We start from the raw sequence: 16449 nt of genomic DNA, 5'->3' as shown, positions 1-16449 counted from the left end.
CCCGAGTTTGGGAAGTAGATCGACGGATTCGAGAGTGGTAGACTCTCAAGATGTGATCTGGAAGTTGAAATTCCCAAGGGAAGGACTTCATGTCTGGGAAAGCAGAGTTGTTCTGCGGGAAGAGGACTCTGGAAACAGAGTTGGAAAAGAGAGCTGCAGGGATGTCATGCCATGAGTCTGGAAGGTGAGATCCATAGGTGAGAACCTTGGTTCTCAAGGATTTGGAATAAGGAACGGAAGTTCCTTCGAATAGGGTTTTGCCCAAGGAATCGGAAGCTGAGGCTTCCAGGAACCATCAAATCTTATTCTAGAACGAACGTGATAATACGTTCGATTCAAGTGCTTGTATAGACTTCTCCTTAGTAATAAAGATACTATTTAGGGGGGGGGGGGGGACCAGCCCATCTTCTCGTCCCCACTACTGTGTCGATCTTCTCACTCTCTATCTCTCTATCTATTTCTTTCTATATCCTCTGGCTTCAGTAATAAGTGATAAATTCTACTTATCCGAATGTATTTTATATTGTTATGCGCTCTCGTTTGTGACAGTGGTATCAGAGCATGGTCTCCTCTCTTTCTCTGTAAAGGAGGACGACTCTGGGAAGATACGGAAAGAAGCCATGACAAGCCAAGAGAGAAGCAAGCAGGCGGAACCCTAAGCCCAACAAGAAAAGCTCGCAGAGTTGGGAAAAATTTTCTCTCTGCAAGAAGTCGACACAAGACTTGGGATTCTCTGAGAAGGCGACCAAAGCATGATGCTCAAGAACCTAGAGAATCCAAGGAGTGGAATGCTCAAGATACTTCAGAACTCATGAAATATCCATGAACATCAATCCAAAACCATAGCCATGAAATATTTCGGGAAGGATATGAAGAAGGTCTTAGACCTCAAAACACTCCGGTCAAGGTTGTTGCTTTTGACGGAAGAGAATGTCCCGAAAGCTACCGCTTTCATTCGACAGTATGAAGTTGCCTTTGCAAATGGCAATTTCTTAGAAGCGTCGAAGGTGAGGCATGTGACGAAACACCTCAAGGGGATTGCAAGTACTTGGTGGTATACCAAGGCTCTGCAAGGAACTTATAACAAGACTTGGATTCAATTCAAGGCTGAATTTTCCGACAAATTTTTCTCCTCTACGGTTTGAGGAAGGCATCCAAGAAGATTGGGTTTGGTTTGCCCAATAGGAACACGAGTGAGTCAAAGCAAGTAGTGGTTCACTCTTGCCAAGGTAGCTCCACTCTCGACCCTCTGTGAAGGAGGAAAGATGAAAAAATTCAACAAAGGATTTTTGCCGGAATTTTGTAGACGCATCTGCAAAATATTTTGCAGCAGATGGTAGAGTCAACAAGAAAAGCTGAAAGTGTACACCTTAGTGTACATAGAATCCAATTCCCGTAGTGGGACGGGAACCATTGAACATAGAAAGTTTGGAGTAAGGGAATTCAATCTAACTCCTAGTTCTTGAATAAAAGACCCTTGAACTTTAAGTGAGAGGGCAGTTTTTCGATCAAAGTTACATCTTTGCGGAAATCATAAAGTGCATTGTGCTTGTTTGCTCTTTTGCACGAGGTATGGTTATGTCTAACCGGGACAACTCACTCTCCAGTGTTTATGAGAGCAGGATCAAATTGAAACATTGTTTTCTGAGATGAATTGGTATGCTTAACTAGCTGGAAGGTCAACTATTGATCTGGTATCCGGTAATTCTTGAACAGATTACCTGCTACTGCGGGTAGGAAGTTATGAAGGAACCATTCTGAGCTTTCCAACAAAGAAAAGCTTTCATTAAGTTTGAATACTCTTTAAGCCCACACCCCCTACCCGGTAAGGGAAGATATGGTAGTGCTTTACGCACAAGTGAATGAACAGGAACAAGCAACGACTGCGGCCTGTGCTCGAGGAATCCAAGGATTGAAATACTAGATTATTTGATGAGCGGGTTTTGCTCTAAGATTGAGCCAAGGGATCGTCAAGTTGAGCGTTAATTTCCCAGGTTCATTGAAACTCTAACACGGCTTAAGAATTATGTACGCTTTTGAGTACATGGATTAACACACGAGAATGCAGACCTATGCCAAGGAAGTGGACGAGAGTTTGTTATACTCTTTTGAGCGCCTTTTTGCGCGCAAGGATATTCCCGACACGAGAATCTCTATTTGAGATGTGTTCGGTAGAAGGAATTTGAGTTTCTCTACGGAGAAGAGGCTTTCTGATGGTCGTTGATCATTGAGTACGCTATGTGCTTTTGCCATTACAGTAGCAACTTTTGGTTGCGGTATATGTTTCTCCATGAGCAGGTCAAGTAGCATTTACACTGTGCTGGAAGAAATTCGAACTATTCTGTTCGTAAGAATATAATTCGCCAACCGTTTCAAAATGGTAAGAATTACATATGGGAGAACATCCCTGAGAATCAAAGAGGGTTCGCTCTATTGTGAACCGGGTTTGAACGTACGTTTAGAAAATGCTGTGGCTAGAATCCTATCTGTCTGAGATTTTGCAAGGCGTCATTGATGCTCGTAAGGTGAATCATTTTTTATGATTCTGTAAGGAAGAGACTCTAATGGGTGTCTGGAAATAACTCGTAGGAGGAAAAGATTGGAAGGAAGTGCCGCTGTGCACAAGGAATCTTCGGATTGGAACCGTCCGCCTATGTTGAGCGATGGCCCGGAACAAGAACCTTCTTTAAGGTGATCGCAAATTGTGAAAGAAAGACATCGAGCTTAATGCTCTATGACTTGGGCATTCCCTATGTGGGAGGACACAGAGGTTTAATACCCTCTTGACTAACAACGCAAGGTTATGCGCAAGGACAGATACCTAGATTGATTTCTAGGAAGATTATTCTTCTCGAATTTGAGAAGATGGAATCAAGTTAACAGAGACTTCGGAACAAGAACCTTCTTTAAGGTGATCGCAAATTGTGAAAGAAAGACATCGAGCTTAATGCTCTATGACTTGGGCATTCCCTATGTGGGAGGACACAGAGGTTTAATACCCTCTGGACTAACAACGCAAGGTTATGCGCAAGGACAGATACCTAGATTGATTTCTAGGAAGATTATTCTTCTCGAATTTGAGAAGACGGAATCAAGTTAACAGAGTCTTCGACAAGGAAACTTTGGATCACAACTTTTATTGAGTTTTGGGCAGATTCAGACTATTTTTAAAATACGTCGGCCGCCCATTTAATAAGTGGGCAGCCATCTAATAAATAAGGCCACAGATCAACCAGCGTTTTCTCTCTCTCTTTTTTTGGCAGAACAACGAAAAAAAAATTGAAAAAAGAAAAACGGCCACGATCTCTGCGCGAGCAACTATGCGTGCCCGTGGCTAGGAGCTATTAAAGCATCACATGCCCTCACTCAAAGGAGAGGATCAGTTTTTGCAAGAAGGAGATGTTGCTCTGCAGAGTTCACCTGCAAAGAAGACGTTTGCCGGTGATGCCCATGACTGTCCCAAGCGTACCCGATGTTGCCAAGACCCAGTGCGCGAGTTCCCTCGCGAAGAAGTGCCTATGGAGCGTGTTTCCATCGCGACAAGTTGCTGTTTTTCTCTGTTTTCAGTCCATAAACGTTGTAAGCGGGGCTGATTTACGAGAAGGAACCCAAGAACACACCTCTTTTGTGTGTAGGATTGAAGAGAGGATTTTCTATGTAGAGATCTCTTCCGGGGAATTGCTTTTCGAGAACTGAGCTGCGTTTCGAGTGTGAAGATTGTGAAGGTAATGATTTTCATGTAATGATCTCTGAGTATTTGATTGCAGGTGTACTTCCTCTTCGTGAGGGAGTAGGAGCAGAGGAAGGCACGAGCCTCTGCAGGATAAAAGCGCTATGAGGAACTAGAGCCAGATCAGCCCAAGGGTTTCGTACCCGAGTTTGGGAAGTAGATCGACGGATTCGAGAGTGGTAGACTCTCAAGATGTGATTCGGAAGTTGAAATTCCCAAGGGAAGGACTTCGTGTTCGGGAAAGCAGAGTTGTTCTGCGGGAAGAGGACTCTGGAAACAGAGTTGGAAGAGAGAGTTGCAGGGATGTCATGCCCTGAGTCTGGAAGGTGAGATCCAGAGGTGAGAACCTTGGTTCTCAAGGATTTGGAATAAGGAACGGAAGTTCCTTCGAATAGGGTTTTGCCCTAGGAATCAGAAGCTGAGGCTTCTGGGAACCATCAAGTCTTATTCTAGAACGAACGTGGTAATACGTTCGGTTCAAGTGCTTGTATAGACTTCTTCTTAGTAATAAAGATACTATTAGGGGGGGGGGGGACCAACCCATCTTCTAGTCCCCGGTATTGTGTCGATCTTCTCACTCTCTATCTCTCTCTCTATCTATTTCTCTCTATATCCTCTGGCTTCAGTAATAAGTGATAAATTCTACTTATCCGAATGTATTTTATATTGTTATGCACTCCCGTTTGTGACAGGTACCCTCAGAACCTCAATGTTTTGAAGCCTCTTCATCAACGTTTCAGCCCAATTCAGCTTCAGCGTTTCCAGCATCCAATCATCAGCGTAATCAGCCAAAGTCCACCAGCGTTTTCAGCCCCTATTATCAGCAGCAGATCAGCGTTTTCAGCCCTTAGCAGCAGAACCAGCCAGCATCAGAGCTATTTCAGCAGCACCAACATTTGCAGATTTCAGCCCTATGAACCCTTAGTGTTTCCAGCATCCAGCCTTAGCCACACAGTACCAAGCATCTCTAGCAAGTACCCATTAGCATCTCAACATCTAGGATCATTGTAATAGCATTGGGCAAGTAAATAAAGCAAGTACTTGCTCTGTCAACAAAGCAAGGGTGCCCTTGAGGGTGGTTGGGACCCGATATGCAGTGTTGTCTCTCTCTCTCTCTCCTAGATAGTGGCCCGAAACCTTCTCTGAATAGACAATGAAAACGGCCTCGTATCTCATAGTACACTGTGCAATGACATATGTAATGTACCTCTGTCTCTGGCTCTAGAAGGCATAAGCGGCATATCCTGCTATCTGCTGGTGTCCCTCTAAATCTGCCAGTCTCAATCTCGAGCTGATGTGAGGACGTGTGTATCTGGCCAATGGCACATCGGACACCATGAGAAAGATGCCCGTCCATATAACTAGGTCGAATCACAAACCCATTTCCTGTGAGGTGGAGAAAATGCTCTCTATAGAAAGCTGTCTTTGTGCCCAACTCCTGTATCGGCTCTATCCATGTCCTCCTTGTGTCCAGCTGAATCAGATCCTGACGAATGAGTCTATTAATCTCTACACATTGTATAGCTCAGTTCACACGTTTCACGCCTCTCGCCTTTCACACCTATCCGCTTAGTTTAGGATTCCGCTGTATTTATATCTTGTTATCCCTAGTCTAGTTTAATTTATTTTGTTAATCTAACTTGATATAAGATACACCGCATTGTAACTTCCTGGTCTCATAGGTCTCTTTGGCCTTTTGAAGACGTTAGTATAACATTTCATTTCATTTCATTTCTCTCTCTCTCTCTCTCTCTATGTCTCTCTCCTTCATTGTCTTTAGTTTAGTTTCTCTTTTCAAGTGAAGTAAAGTAAGCTTGTGTTTGTGCGGAGTACTAGATCCGAGCTAAATCCTTAAGCACTTCCGTTGCACCTGACATGTATCTTGAAGCTTTTGGAATATTAGTAGTGTCTATATCAAAAGTTATCGACGAATCAGTAGTTGAATCTGGTGTGGTGCGGACTACACAAGAGGGAAGCCATTCCACTCGTTTGTCATAGATTGCCTAGATTGAATAAAATCATTAATTTCTCCTTGAGATTCTAAGGATATTGACAGAGTGACAGTATTTTGTAGAATGAATTTATGAAAATATGTGCATTGAATTAGAAATTTCCTTGATTGAACTGAAGACATGTGCTCTTTCATGTGTGTTTTGTTAGAGACATGCAGAGAAAGATGAAATGTCTGCAGCATTTTGAATGATGAATGATTTGAACTTAGTGCATCTAGACATTTGTTAGAGATCAGTGAGATTTGGATGTTATGACTGAGTGAATGAGATTTGAAAGAGATTCTAGTTCTTCGAGATTTCTATCTGGATGAGATGACTGGATATTGTTGTGAGTGTATGAAGAGTTTCGAAAGGATGAGATGGCTACATCAAGAGTTCTGGAGAGTGGACGAGATGAGATGGCTAGATTAAATGATGATTGAAACATAGTGTTCAATACAAACTAAGTGATCTAGATGCATCAAGAGTTTTGGAAACACGATGTTCAATGTGAACTAAGTGTGTGATTTTGTGAATTTCATGCTATGTGAATGTACTATCTTGTGGGGATGGTCATGGGCATGGTTTGCTTGATTGACATGGGAAAAGAAAGGATATGAATCTGACAGTATCGAGATTTAGTAGATCAAGACATTCGTAAAAAGATCAGCGCGGTCTGGAAGTGATTGCTAAATAGGTTACAATGATCATTTCTGAGACCCTCGATAGAAATGGGATTGATCAGTGACTGATGTCTTTGTAAAAGTGTTGGATTTGTGGAAGTATAGTGAAAGCCGCCCGTGGGGCGATAGGCTTTGGCTTTCACCCGAAATTCTTTACTTTACACACACACACACACAGAGCACTTTGCAAAGAGAACCTGTGACGGGAATTAACACTTGAATACACACGGCTTGGAAGCTAGAATTCCCCGAGTAGACGCCGACAACCTATAGGCCCCAAAATTGGCGCCCCTTTCGGTATTTCTTTATTCTTTGAGAGGGTAAATTACAAAGTAAGGTCCTGGGAATCCTTTACCTGTATCACACTAGATACTACCTGATTTGGCCAAATTTCGGCAGCATAACAGCCCAAAACTTGTACGAAACCAATTCCCCTGCTAGAACTCACTCCACTGGCGTATACCCTCTGATTCCAGCCCTAAAACAGTAAATTCAGGTTGCTGTATTTACTGGTTTTTGCCCTGTTTCCAGCCCTAAACAGTCCCTGAATTGCTCTCTGCCAGTGGGGCACGATTCCCAAAGGTTTTGGCGTCTGTATGGCTGAAAAACAGTCAATTTTCTGCACATACACAACGCTGAATTTGCACATGTAGGGTGAGGTTATGACCCTCACTGGTACCTACTTTGGAGTAGCAGCTAGCTACCCCTGTTCTTGCTCAAGGAGGCTCTTGCCTCAGCACAAAAGCATGAACCCACACAACTGTACATCAATCGAATGAGGAGCCCTCTTGTGGGGCATCACATAACTGCACGTAGGGTAGAGAGAGAGCAGTGTGTAGCGTGCAGGGCATCACTCCTAGCACCACACTGTGGGGTGAGGATCATCAATTGGAATTGACTGTGAGGACAAAGAATCTGAGTTAAATCTTAGTGCAAATGTGGGGACAAAACATCCAGGGCCAGTGGTACCCTAGACGACAATCTATCCAAGGGAGCAGAAGACACAAGTAGCGATTCATCTAGTGACTCTTCATTAGAGATCGGTTGCAATAAAAAATTAGACAAGAAGAGTAAGATATATAAGAGGCGACGATATCAAGCAAATGTGCGTACTAGAATAGAGGAAAAGAAATCTACCACAGAATGGCTTAATTATATAAGGGCATGTGATGCTCATCGGAAGTTGGTAGATAATTGGGGTGAATACCTTCAAAGCGTTATGTGGTGTAGTCCACAACCCATTGACATCACACAAGGAGAGGCTACAGAGAAGCCAAATGGGAGGAAAAGAAAGCACTCCATAGCTCTTAACTTGTCACAGAAAGCAAAGTGAGGCTCTTCCCAGCTTAAAAATTCAGCGCCAACTGGATGGGGCAAGTTCATGAAAAAGTGACACTTGGCGCATTTACAAGCTTTTGCCCGTTTCGGGGTTGCCGCCTAAAAATCTCCCGACTGGTCGCCCAATTGACTTTGCGGCAGAGTGGTAAAATGTTCCCCTAGTCATACCGGAGGGGGTAGGGCAATTTTCACAAGCAAGTATATCAAGAAACCTAGCGCTAGCACTTATGGGCAGAAGAGGCAACAGGAACTTCGCGTTCAACAAGCACCTTCTCAACAAGACCCCCCACCGGCAATTTACCTAGCGTTTTTTGCATCAAGACCCCAAATCCAGCCTAGCGTTTTTGGACAAGATCAGCCCCTGGCGTTTTTGCATTGCAGATCAGCCTGGCAGACAGCAGAAGAGAGATCAGCCTAGCGTTAGCAGTTTGCATCCGCAGATCAGCCCTAGCGTTAGCAGATTTCCACAGCAGGATCCCAATTCAGCCTAGCGTTTTTGCATCAGCCAGAAACCTAGCATTTTTGCAGATCTTCGCGACAGAACCACAAGAGGAACCAGCGTTTTCAGTTTGTAGCAGTTAGACATCGCAGAACAAGTCCCGAACCTCGTTGATCTCACCTTTCTGCAGTAGATCCTCGCCGCACGGTCAGATCCCATGAAGTTTGCTGTTTCAGCCCGGAAAACGCAGATTTCAGCATCTGCGTTTTCAGCGCGTCGTCGTCGCATCGTCGCCATTAACATCGTCATCGACATAGAGTCAGAATTCAACAGTTACAAGATTAGCAGATTTCAGCCCTTAGCGTTTTCAGATTTCAGCCGGTTTCATCGTCGTCCTCATCGTCGGCAAGTCCAAAGCATTGTAGAGATTTGTGCAATCAATAATAGACCGCTCTCGCCATAGAGAGTGGGGCCTTCGGAGGAGGGTTTGACAACATTTTGGTGTCGTATTCTTCTCTCTCTATCTCTCAGTGTCATGTACCTTCATTCACAGTGTTTATCCACTTTGTTTGTGTCCATTGCACTCTCTCACTAAAGGAACGGAAGGCTCTCCCCTCCGTAAGGAAAAGGAACCTTGAGCACAGTTCGGAGCACTCATATTGAGCTAAGTTCAACATTCACTTCCGCTACACCTTACATATTATGGGATGGAGGAGAAACGAGACAGAGAGGAGGAGGAGGGAAAGAAGAAATGAAAGAAAGGGAGAGAGAAAATGAAGAGGAGGAGGAGGACAAGAAGAAAGGATGTAGGGCTATTGAAACAAGCCCAAGGACCTGGTGGAAGAGAGACAAATGAAACTCTCAGGCAGCATCTCACTCATCATGTCACACATGATGGGAGTCCGATGGCGAAGAAAAGGAGAGCTGTTTTCACTAAAAATGCTGAAGGATTTGCACATGTTTTACACGAAAAAGTAATTATTTTTTTGGCAAAAATAAACCCCTGTTTATGAAATGAAAAATGCTGCTTTTTTTTAATCTTGTACCAGAAACGAGAAAAAAACCGTTGTTTTTGAAATGTTTCTTGTGTTCTGCTTTTTTGGGGTTTTTGAGCCTAGAACAAGTTTCTTGGTTAATATGTGAGACTAGCATCATAGGGCGTTGGAGCTTAAGGAAGGAGATTGGTTCTTCTCAGATTTAATTAGTCCAGGTTGAGAAAGATGCCAGGAAAGGAAAAGCATTAGCTCAAGCTTAGTATGCGGTATTGTTGCTTTCTGGATCAAGGATGCATCTTTCATATCACAGTTGCCAGCTCATTCGAGAATTCACAATGCTTTTCATGTGACTCTTCTTTGACCTTTTCAAGGTGAGGTCCGAGAGGATATGATTGCAGATGAGCATCGGGAAGTTGAAGAAACTGAGGAGATTCTACTTGGAACAGGTATGGGCATACAAAGAAAGAAAGATAAAAGGGAAGGTGATCCTCAGATACTTGCTGAATATCAGGAATTATCCTCCTTTGGATGCCAAGTGGATGGTGAGGTGACTTGGCCGCTGATCATTATTGGCTGGATCTTTACCTTGAGGCTTTTGGTTTGGAGCCTGCCAATCCAATAGTTCAGGTTTCAACAATTTGAGTCTGATGAAGTGCTTGCTTCATAGAGGGAGATACTCCACTTCCTTGACAATAGGTCTATGGGGATTGAGTTTATAATGTTCATATCGTCATATCATTGCGTTCTTTAGCACCTATGAGGTACTGAGTTGACAGTACTCTCTCCATGGGACTCTTAAGTATGGACAGTTACAAATTGTGTAAACTCCTCAATTTTTGGTCATGGCTGGTGCTAAGAGTTTCAGTTTGACGCACCTGTGATTTGGGGTTGTCATTTTGTGGGTTAGTATGACATAACTGTGGTTCACGCAAGGTTGTATGGTTTTTGGTCCAATTTTTTTTATAAGTGGATGCAAGATTTGAAACAGTCGTCTTGTCATAATGTCAGCATTGCTTGTCCTTTCATTTATGCTTGCCCTGAGTATGAATGAACAGTTGGTGCTGGTTAGTCTAACCTTGTTTTGAGGAAATTGTTTGATATTGATGACGGTCCTATCGTGTATAATTTTGCGACTCTAGTGTTTACTGGATTTTTGATTCAGATGGTGGGTTGCATGTTTAGTTTAAGATGTTGATCCAATGGTTTTGTTCTGCAGGTATTTGATTTAATGCGTAAACAAGAGGAGACTCGTCAGTCGGAGGAAGCTGCTCGAAAGGCTGAGTACCAAGCTATGCAGTCGGAGTTTGAGATTGTATGCAGCTTACTTAGTAGTTGGCTTATGAAGTAACTTTAGTGATATCATCATTCATGGTGTTCTATATTACTTCGTATGATATGTAGGTTGTATCTTGTAAATAATGTGTATTTGATTCACTGCTGGCCATTCGCAACTTGGGTGTGAGTACTGCATTATTTAAGGTTTTGGGCAGCTTATGCAAGGGCAAGTCATGCTGGGTAGGAACTTATAGCCAATCTACTTCTCCTTATCTTCTCAATAGTAGCCTTCTATATTAGTTCTTTTTTTGTATTAATACTTGAGGATGGCACATTCAGTGTAGCTGATCGCGTGGTAGTGTTTGAGTTTCTCCATGGCATGCTGGATCTTATAGTTGTAATCTTGATGTAAATTATTGGAACCACAGAAAAAGCAACAAGTCATGTATGAGGAGCAGAAAAAGCTTGTCCAGCAGCAGGCACAGACAAAGGCTCAAATGGCACGGTATGAAGATGAACTTACAAGAAAGCGAATGCAGGTGTCGTTCTTCTTTCCTCTACTATATTGTAGTGCATTGACTATCCTGTGCTCTAAATACTAACTGAGGATGGACTAAATAAACTTGCAGGCAGAGCATGAAGCTCAAAGAACCTTGAATGGTGAGCTTGTGAAAATGCAAGAAGAGTCTTCCATGCGCCAAGAGCAGCTACGGCGTCAGACTGAGGAGCAAATCCAAGCTCAGCGCCGGCAAACAGACAGAGAGCGAGCAGAAATTGAAAGGGAAACCATCAGGGTACGGGTCATGGCAGAGGCAGAAGGGCGTGCTCATGAAGCAAAACTTGCTGAGGATGTGAACAGAAGGATGCTTGTTGAACGGGCTGGCTTGGAAAAGGATAAGTGGCTAGCAGCTATTAACACAACATTTAGCCATATTGGTGGTAGGTCTCTAATCTGTTGATTACTGTTTCTTTATATGGCGTGCTCATAGGCTATCAACAGGTAGGAACACTGCTTTACTTATTTGCGTTATTATTTTAGGTGGCTTGAAAGCTATTCTTACTGATCGAGACAAATTAGTTGTCACGGTTGGGGGTGTGACTCTTTTGGCAGCAGGAATTTACACCACAAGGTCAGCATCTTTGGTTTTATGCTTTTAAGGAATTTGTTGGTTCAATCTTGTATTGTATTGACTTTGAACAATCTACTGTGAGTTGTTGAAGGACATGGACCTAATTGCCTTTGCCCATGTTGTGTTAGGTCTGTGGTGTATGTTTAATTTTGTTTTTTGCGTTGAAAACACTGATATTGAAAGACTGCGAACAAGAGGACATTCTTCTGGGTAGATTGGACTAGTCAAGACCAGATTAGTTTATTGCGTCTCTTGCAGAGGTGTTAACCAAGGAAACAGTTTTACAGAAGTGCACACAAACAGTCCTGATAAACTACAACGTGGTTGCTATAGCTAGGGCTTAAAATTTGAACTCTACAGTTTAGCTTTTACAATGTACATTTGTCAATTTTGGTATTTTAATGGAGCGTGAACTTTCTTGGGCTTTTGTTTGCACCGTATGGTCAAATATATCTTCATTTTTTTTGGTATGTGTCTTCGTTTTTTGACCAAGTTGCCTCATTGACTAGCGATATGTGTAAAAGTTATAACTAAGAGGCCTGGAAGGAGGATATATATCACAGCATGACCTTATGTAGGTTGAAATCTGGTTTTATGAATATATTATTTGACTTAAAATCCATGTCTTTGTTCCAGTGTCTTATCCTGGTCCACCAAGGGCTCTCCTCATCTGTTTTTGGCTGAGGGTTTTTTGAATTCTGGGAGGTGTTTTTGATCGATGAGTGCAGTGTCTAGCCGGTAAAAAATGTGGGTAGAAGAGATATGTTGATGCACATGTACTGTAGGCCATCAGTAGGAGGAGGTTAGTGAAGATGGCAGGCACAAGGAGGCCTTTCCTTTACAATGTTCGATTGACCCCTGCATGATTGTTTTTTTGTCCAAAACTGAAATAGTCATTAAAAAAGCAGCATTACGTGAAAAGTAAATCATTGGACTCTTTAGAAAGCTTGAAAAGTGCAGTTTTGTGAGGCAAGCCTAATAGACGCTGTCTAAACAGGGAAGGTGCCCGTGTTGTCTGGGGTTACATCGATAGAATCTTGGGGCAGCCATCTTTGATAAGGGAGTCCTCAAGAGGAAAATACCCCTGGTCTAAGTGGATATCATACAAAGGCTTGAGTTCACTTTTTGGAAAGAGAGAGGCTCAGGCAGCAATGAAGGAGGGAAGAGGTTTTGGTGATGTTATACTTCATCCCGCCTTACACAAACGAATACAGCACCTTGCTGCAGCAACTGCGAATACCAAATCCCATCAGGCTCCTTTCCGAAACATGCTTTTTTATGGTCCTCCAGGAACAGGGAAGACAATGGCTGCAAAAGAGCTTTCTATGCAGTCGGTAAGGCGGAAAGTTTAGTTCTTGGATTTTCTTCTCTCTTGCGTTTGCTTTTGTAATAAGCGGTAGTTTCATTTGGCTCAATAATATTTTATTAGCTTTTCAAACCTCGCAGGGGCTTGATTATGCTTTAATGACTGGTGGTGATGTGGCTCCGTTGGGGTCGCAAGCAGTGACGAAAATTCACGAGCTTTTTAATTGGGCTGGGAAATCCAAAAAGGGACTGCTCCTTTTTATTGATGAAGCAGATGCCTTCCTTTGCGAGTAAGAAATATTAAAATGGACATTCTTTTTTAGATATATATAATTATTTCAATTCTTATTTATTATTTTTTGTATGCAGGCGTAACAGCAACATCATGAGTGAAGCCCAGCGAAGTGCACTAAACGCTCTTCTCTATCGTACTGGTGATCAATCACGAGATATAGTGCTTGTTTTGGCAACAAATCGACCCAGCGATCTTGATTCTGCGGTTGCAGACCGTATAGACGAGGTTCTAGAGTTCCCTTTGCCAGGAGAAGAGGAACGGGTCAAGCTTTTAAAGCTTTACTTGGACAAGTACATTGCCCAAGCTGGCAGCCAAAGAAAGGATTGGAAATCACGCATTTGGGGCCAACAGGATACGATTGAAATAAGAAATGTCACAGAGGATGTAATTCGTGAAGCGGCGAGGAAAATGGAAGGCTTTTCAGGTAGAGAGATTGCAAAGACTATGGCAAGTGTTCAAGGTGCCGTTTATGGCAGCAGAGAGTCAGTGCTTGATGCAGATTTATTTAGGGAAGTTATAGATTACAAGTCTGCAGAGCATCAACAGAGAAAGAAAATCGCAGCAGAAGGCAGTGGCTGATCAACCTTTTTTTTTCAGATACTGATAGTTGTATGTACACACCTTGGTTTCCCATCTTGATGGAAGCTTATACACATGCATAATGCTCGCTAGGTCCGATTCTTTCTTTATGAACCTCCTGAGCCACATGTTTTTCCTCTCTGCACTAGTGCGTGTAGAGGGAGGGAGGTATTACAAGGCTCCGCTTCCCCTTTTTGTGGAGACAGATCGTATAAATCGGCTGGCTATCTTCTCTCGGGTCTTGGGCTGGCCATGAAAGTTAAGATTCCCTGGAGGAAAACGGTCTTAATTTGTGTCTTGCTCATTTGCAGATCAGATCATCTCAAAAAGTTTAAAAGTCTCAGCTCCGTGGGTACTGATTTTTGCCTAATGGCCGAAGCTCTTTTTTCATGTAAATTACCTGAACCATCACAAAATAAAGAAGCTCCGATCGTGTTTCTCCTTAGTGAATGTGTGACATGCGTGAGATAGTGACGTGGTTGCTCAATGTTGTATGACTTTTGACTTTTATGCCTTACTGATTATTCCTCATACTTGGGATGGTAACTGCTTGTTCAATTCTGTCCGACTTTGAAGAAGCAGACCCCCGCCCCCAGGGACACGGCACGGGACCGACCACAACCAGCTGCTCCGTGGTTTATTGTCATTCAAGTGGTGTAAGAGGTTGTACAACCAACTGCCTGGTCTGATTCTGAGTCTTTTGGGATACTGTGACCTCTATCTTGGATAGAGCTGCATACTTGATCTGTTCGCCCTCGTCCCTCTAGCAGACTACATCACCAGCGCAACATCCAGGCCATTATTGAGAGACGTAAAGCAGCTGCTACGAGGTTCTTCATGGAGGATATTGATGCCATGACACCAGAGTTTATGTGATGGTACTCAGCGGCAGCCCACTCAAGAGTTCAGGCTTTGGGAGATATGCTACCAGCTGCAGTATTTGTTCACATTTTTAGTATTTTTTACCTTAGTTTTTCGTAGGACAAGGGCATCATATGACAACGATGTAATTTTCTGGTCTCACAGGCCTTTTAGTCTCTCTCTCTCTCTCTCTCTCTCTCTCTCTCTCTCTCTCTCTCTCTCTCTCTCTCTCTCTCTCGTCAGAGAACTTCAGCTAGAACTTAGCATCGAGAGGTCTCATTGTCTGGAGGTGTAATGCTTGGAAGAGCAGTGCTCAGCCAGGCGAGAAACCCCCCAACCCACCTCCACTCAGAGATGAGACCTTAACACCCTCTCATGTGCAAATTTGGGCTATTTTTGAGTGCCACAGGAGTAACATTTAAATTATGCATACATACATTTTCTCATGAGAGATACTTTGATAGGAAGCTTTTATATCTTGTCATTTGGGATCATGAATGTTCTCTTTAATCTGCATTTTTAAGATTTGTCTTAGTGCGATTTTTCTGTTCCTCTTGGACAACATAAGTCTGCATTGTATGTATTTATGGTGTTAAAGGCCACAATGGCCTTTTTGAAACATCAATAATGTCTCGCAAGTAAACACTTTTAGCCAAGCTTGAGTGCGAACTGTATTAGTCATTCTGTTGTCAAGATTCTAGAGAGGCGGCAGTGAGTAACTACACCTGCTACTTTTTTTAGACATGGTGACATTATGCTACTAGTCACATACAAAGTGAACTCAACCTCCCCTATCATAGCCGCCGGGGTCTTGACCTCGACTTCCACTTTCTTCAGTGCCAGCATGATATGTGATGCCATTGATATGAGTACATGGGCACATTTTATGATGACGAGGGTCTAGTTGCTGAGCATTTATGTCATGCTCCAGATACATTGGCACCTTTGATGGCACCCGTGTTTGATAGACCTATACACAGGCTGTTGTGAGAGTTGGATCACTAATCCTCTTGTGCTAATATTGAGTGCTTGGGACAGATCTTAGTAGGTGAGCTGTATGTCCTATGTTTTAGTGAAGGTAAGCCGTTACGCGCAGAGAGAGAGAGAGAGAGAGAGAGAGAGAGAGAGAGAGAGATGTTAATGAAATGGAATGTAATATTTACTTCTTCAAAAGGCCAAAATGACCTATGAGACCATAAAGTTACAATGCGGTGAATCTGATACAATGTCCGAGTACCAAAAAGAAAAAGAAAAGCTACTGAAATGGAAATGTGTATGAGTGGTGGGGGGGTGTGGTGAAAGTAGTGAATGAGGGCTAATATAACACACTGTGGATATGTGTGTGGTACAAGATGAGCAACATGTACAATCCTTAAAAGAGCTAAATCACAGGAAATCCATCATCGGTCGTTGACAGATCTCATCAATCTCCTCCATGGTTAGTAGTTTGATCAGGCGGCGTGCATGTCGGGTCAAAGTGACCCGAATCCTCTGATGCAGCCTTCGACGATGCTATGTAGTACTTCACAATTGTGGGCATCTGAATCTCCCTAGCTTGGTCGCTCGATCGATCAGCGCTGTCCCTGATATAAGGAGAATGTGAGCTCTGTGTTCCTCCGGATGTCCAGTGTCCGCTTTAAAGAATTCAGTGATCCGTCTCTGAGACTAGCTAGCCTACCTCTCCTTTCATCAGGCTCTCTTTGTTTGGGCAGCTCGAGCAAAAACAGTCCCGAACAGTCCTCATACCCCATTAGTCTAGATCTAGAGTGGTCCAAAGCCCTCTCTGAACAAGCATTGAATGTGGCTTTTTATCTCATAGTAAATTGGG

The 16449-nt window shown here is 43.1% G+C and overlaps 1 protein-coding gene across 1 annotated transcript in view; it reads left to right on the top strand.

Annotated features, from left to right (window-relative positions):
* Positions 1-14205, top strand: part of LOC147464576 (uncharacterized) — a 34590-nt gene extending 20385 nt beyond the window's left edge. Inside the window, exons 2-8 of the mRNA XM_086515889.1 lie at positions 10393-10488; positions 10880-10990; positions 11081-11390; positions 11491-11581; positions 12579-12915; positions 13028-13176; positions 13256-14205. Coding sequence (XP_086372015.1) covers positions 10393-10488; positions 10880-10990; positions 11081-11390; positions 11491-11581; positions 12579-12915; positions 13028-13176; positions 13256-13760 — 1599 coding nt within the window. The 3' untranslated portion in view covers positions 13761-14205. The remainder of the gene's footprint in view (positions 1-10392; positions 10489-10879; positions 10991-11080; positions 11391-11490; positions 11582-12578; positions 12916-13027; positions 13177-13255) is intronic.
* The last annotated feature ends 2244 nt before the right edge of the window (positions 14206-16449 follow it).

This window comes from Adiantum capillus-veneris, chromosome 1 (assembly GCF_014529385.1).
Source record: "Adiantum capillus-veneris isolate H3 chromosome 1, ASM1452938v2, whole genome shotgun sequence".
NCBI lineage: Eukaryota > Viridiplantae > Streptophyta > Polypodiopsida > Polypodiales > Pteridaceae > Adiantum > Adiantum capillus-veneris.
The sequence above is the reverse complement of the archived record's forward strand: the minus strand, read 5'-3'. Positions and strand labels throughout refer to the sequence as shown.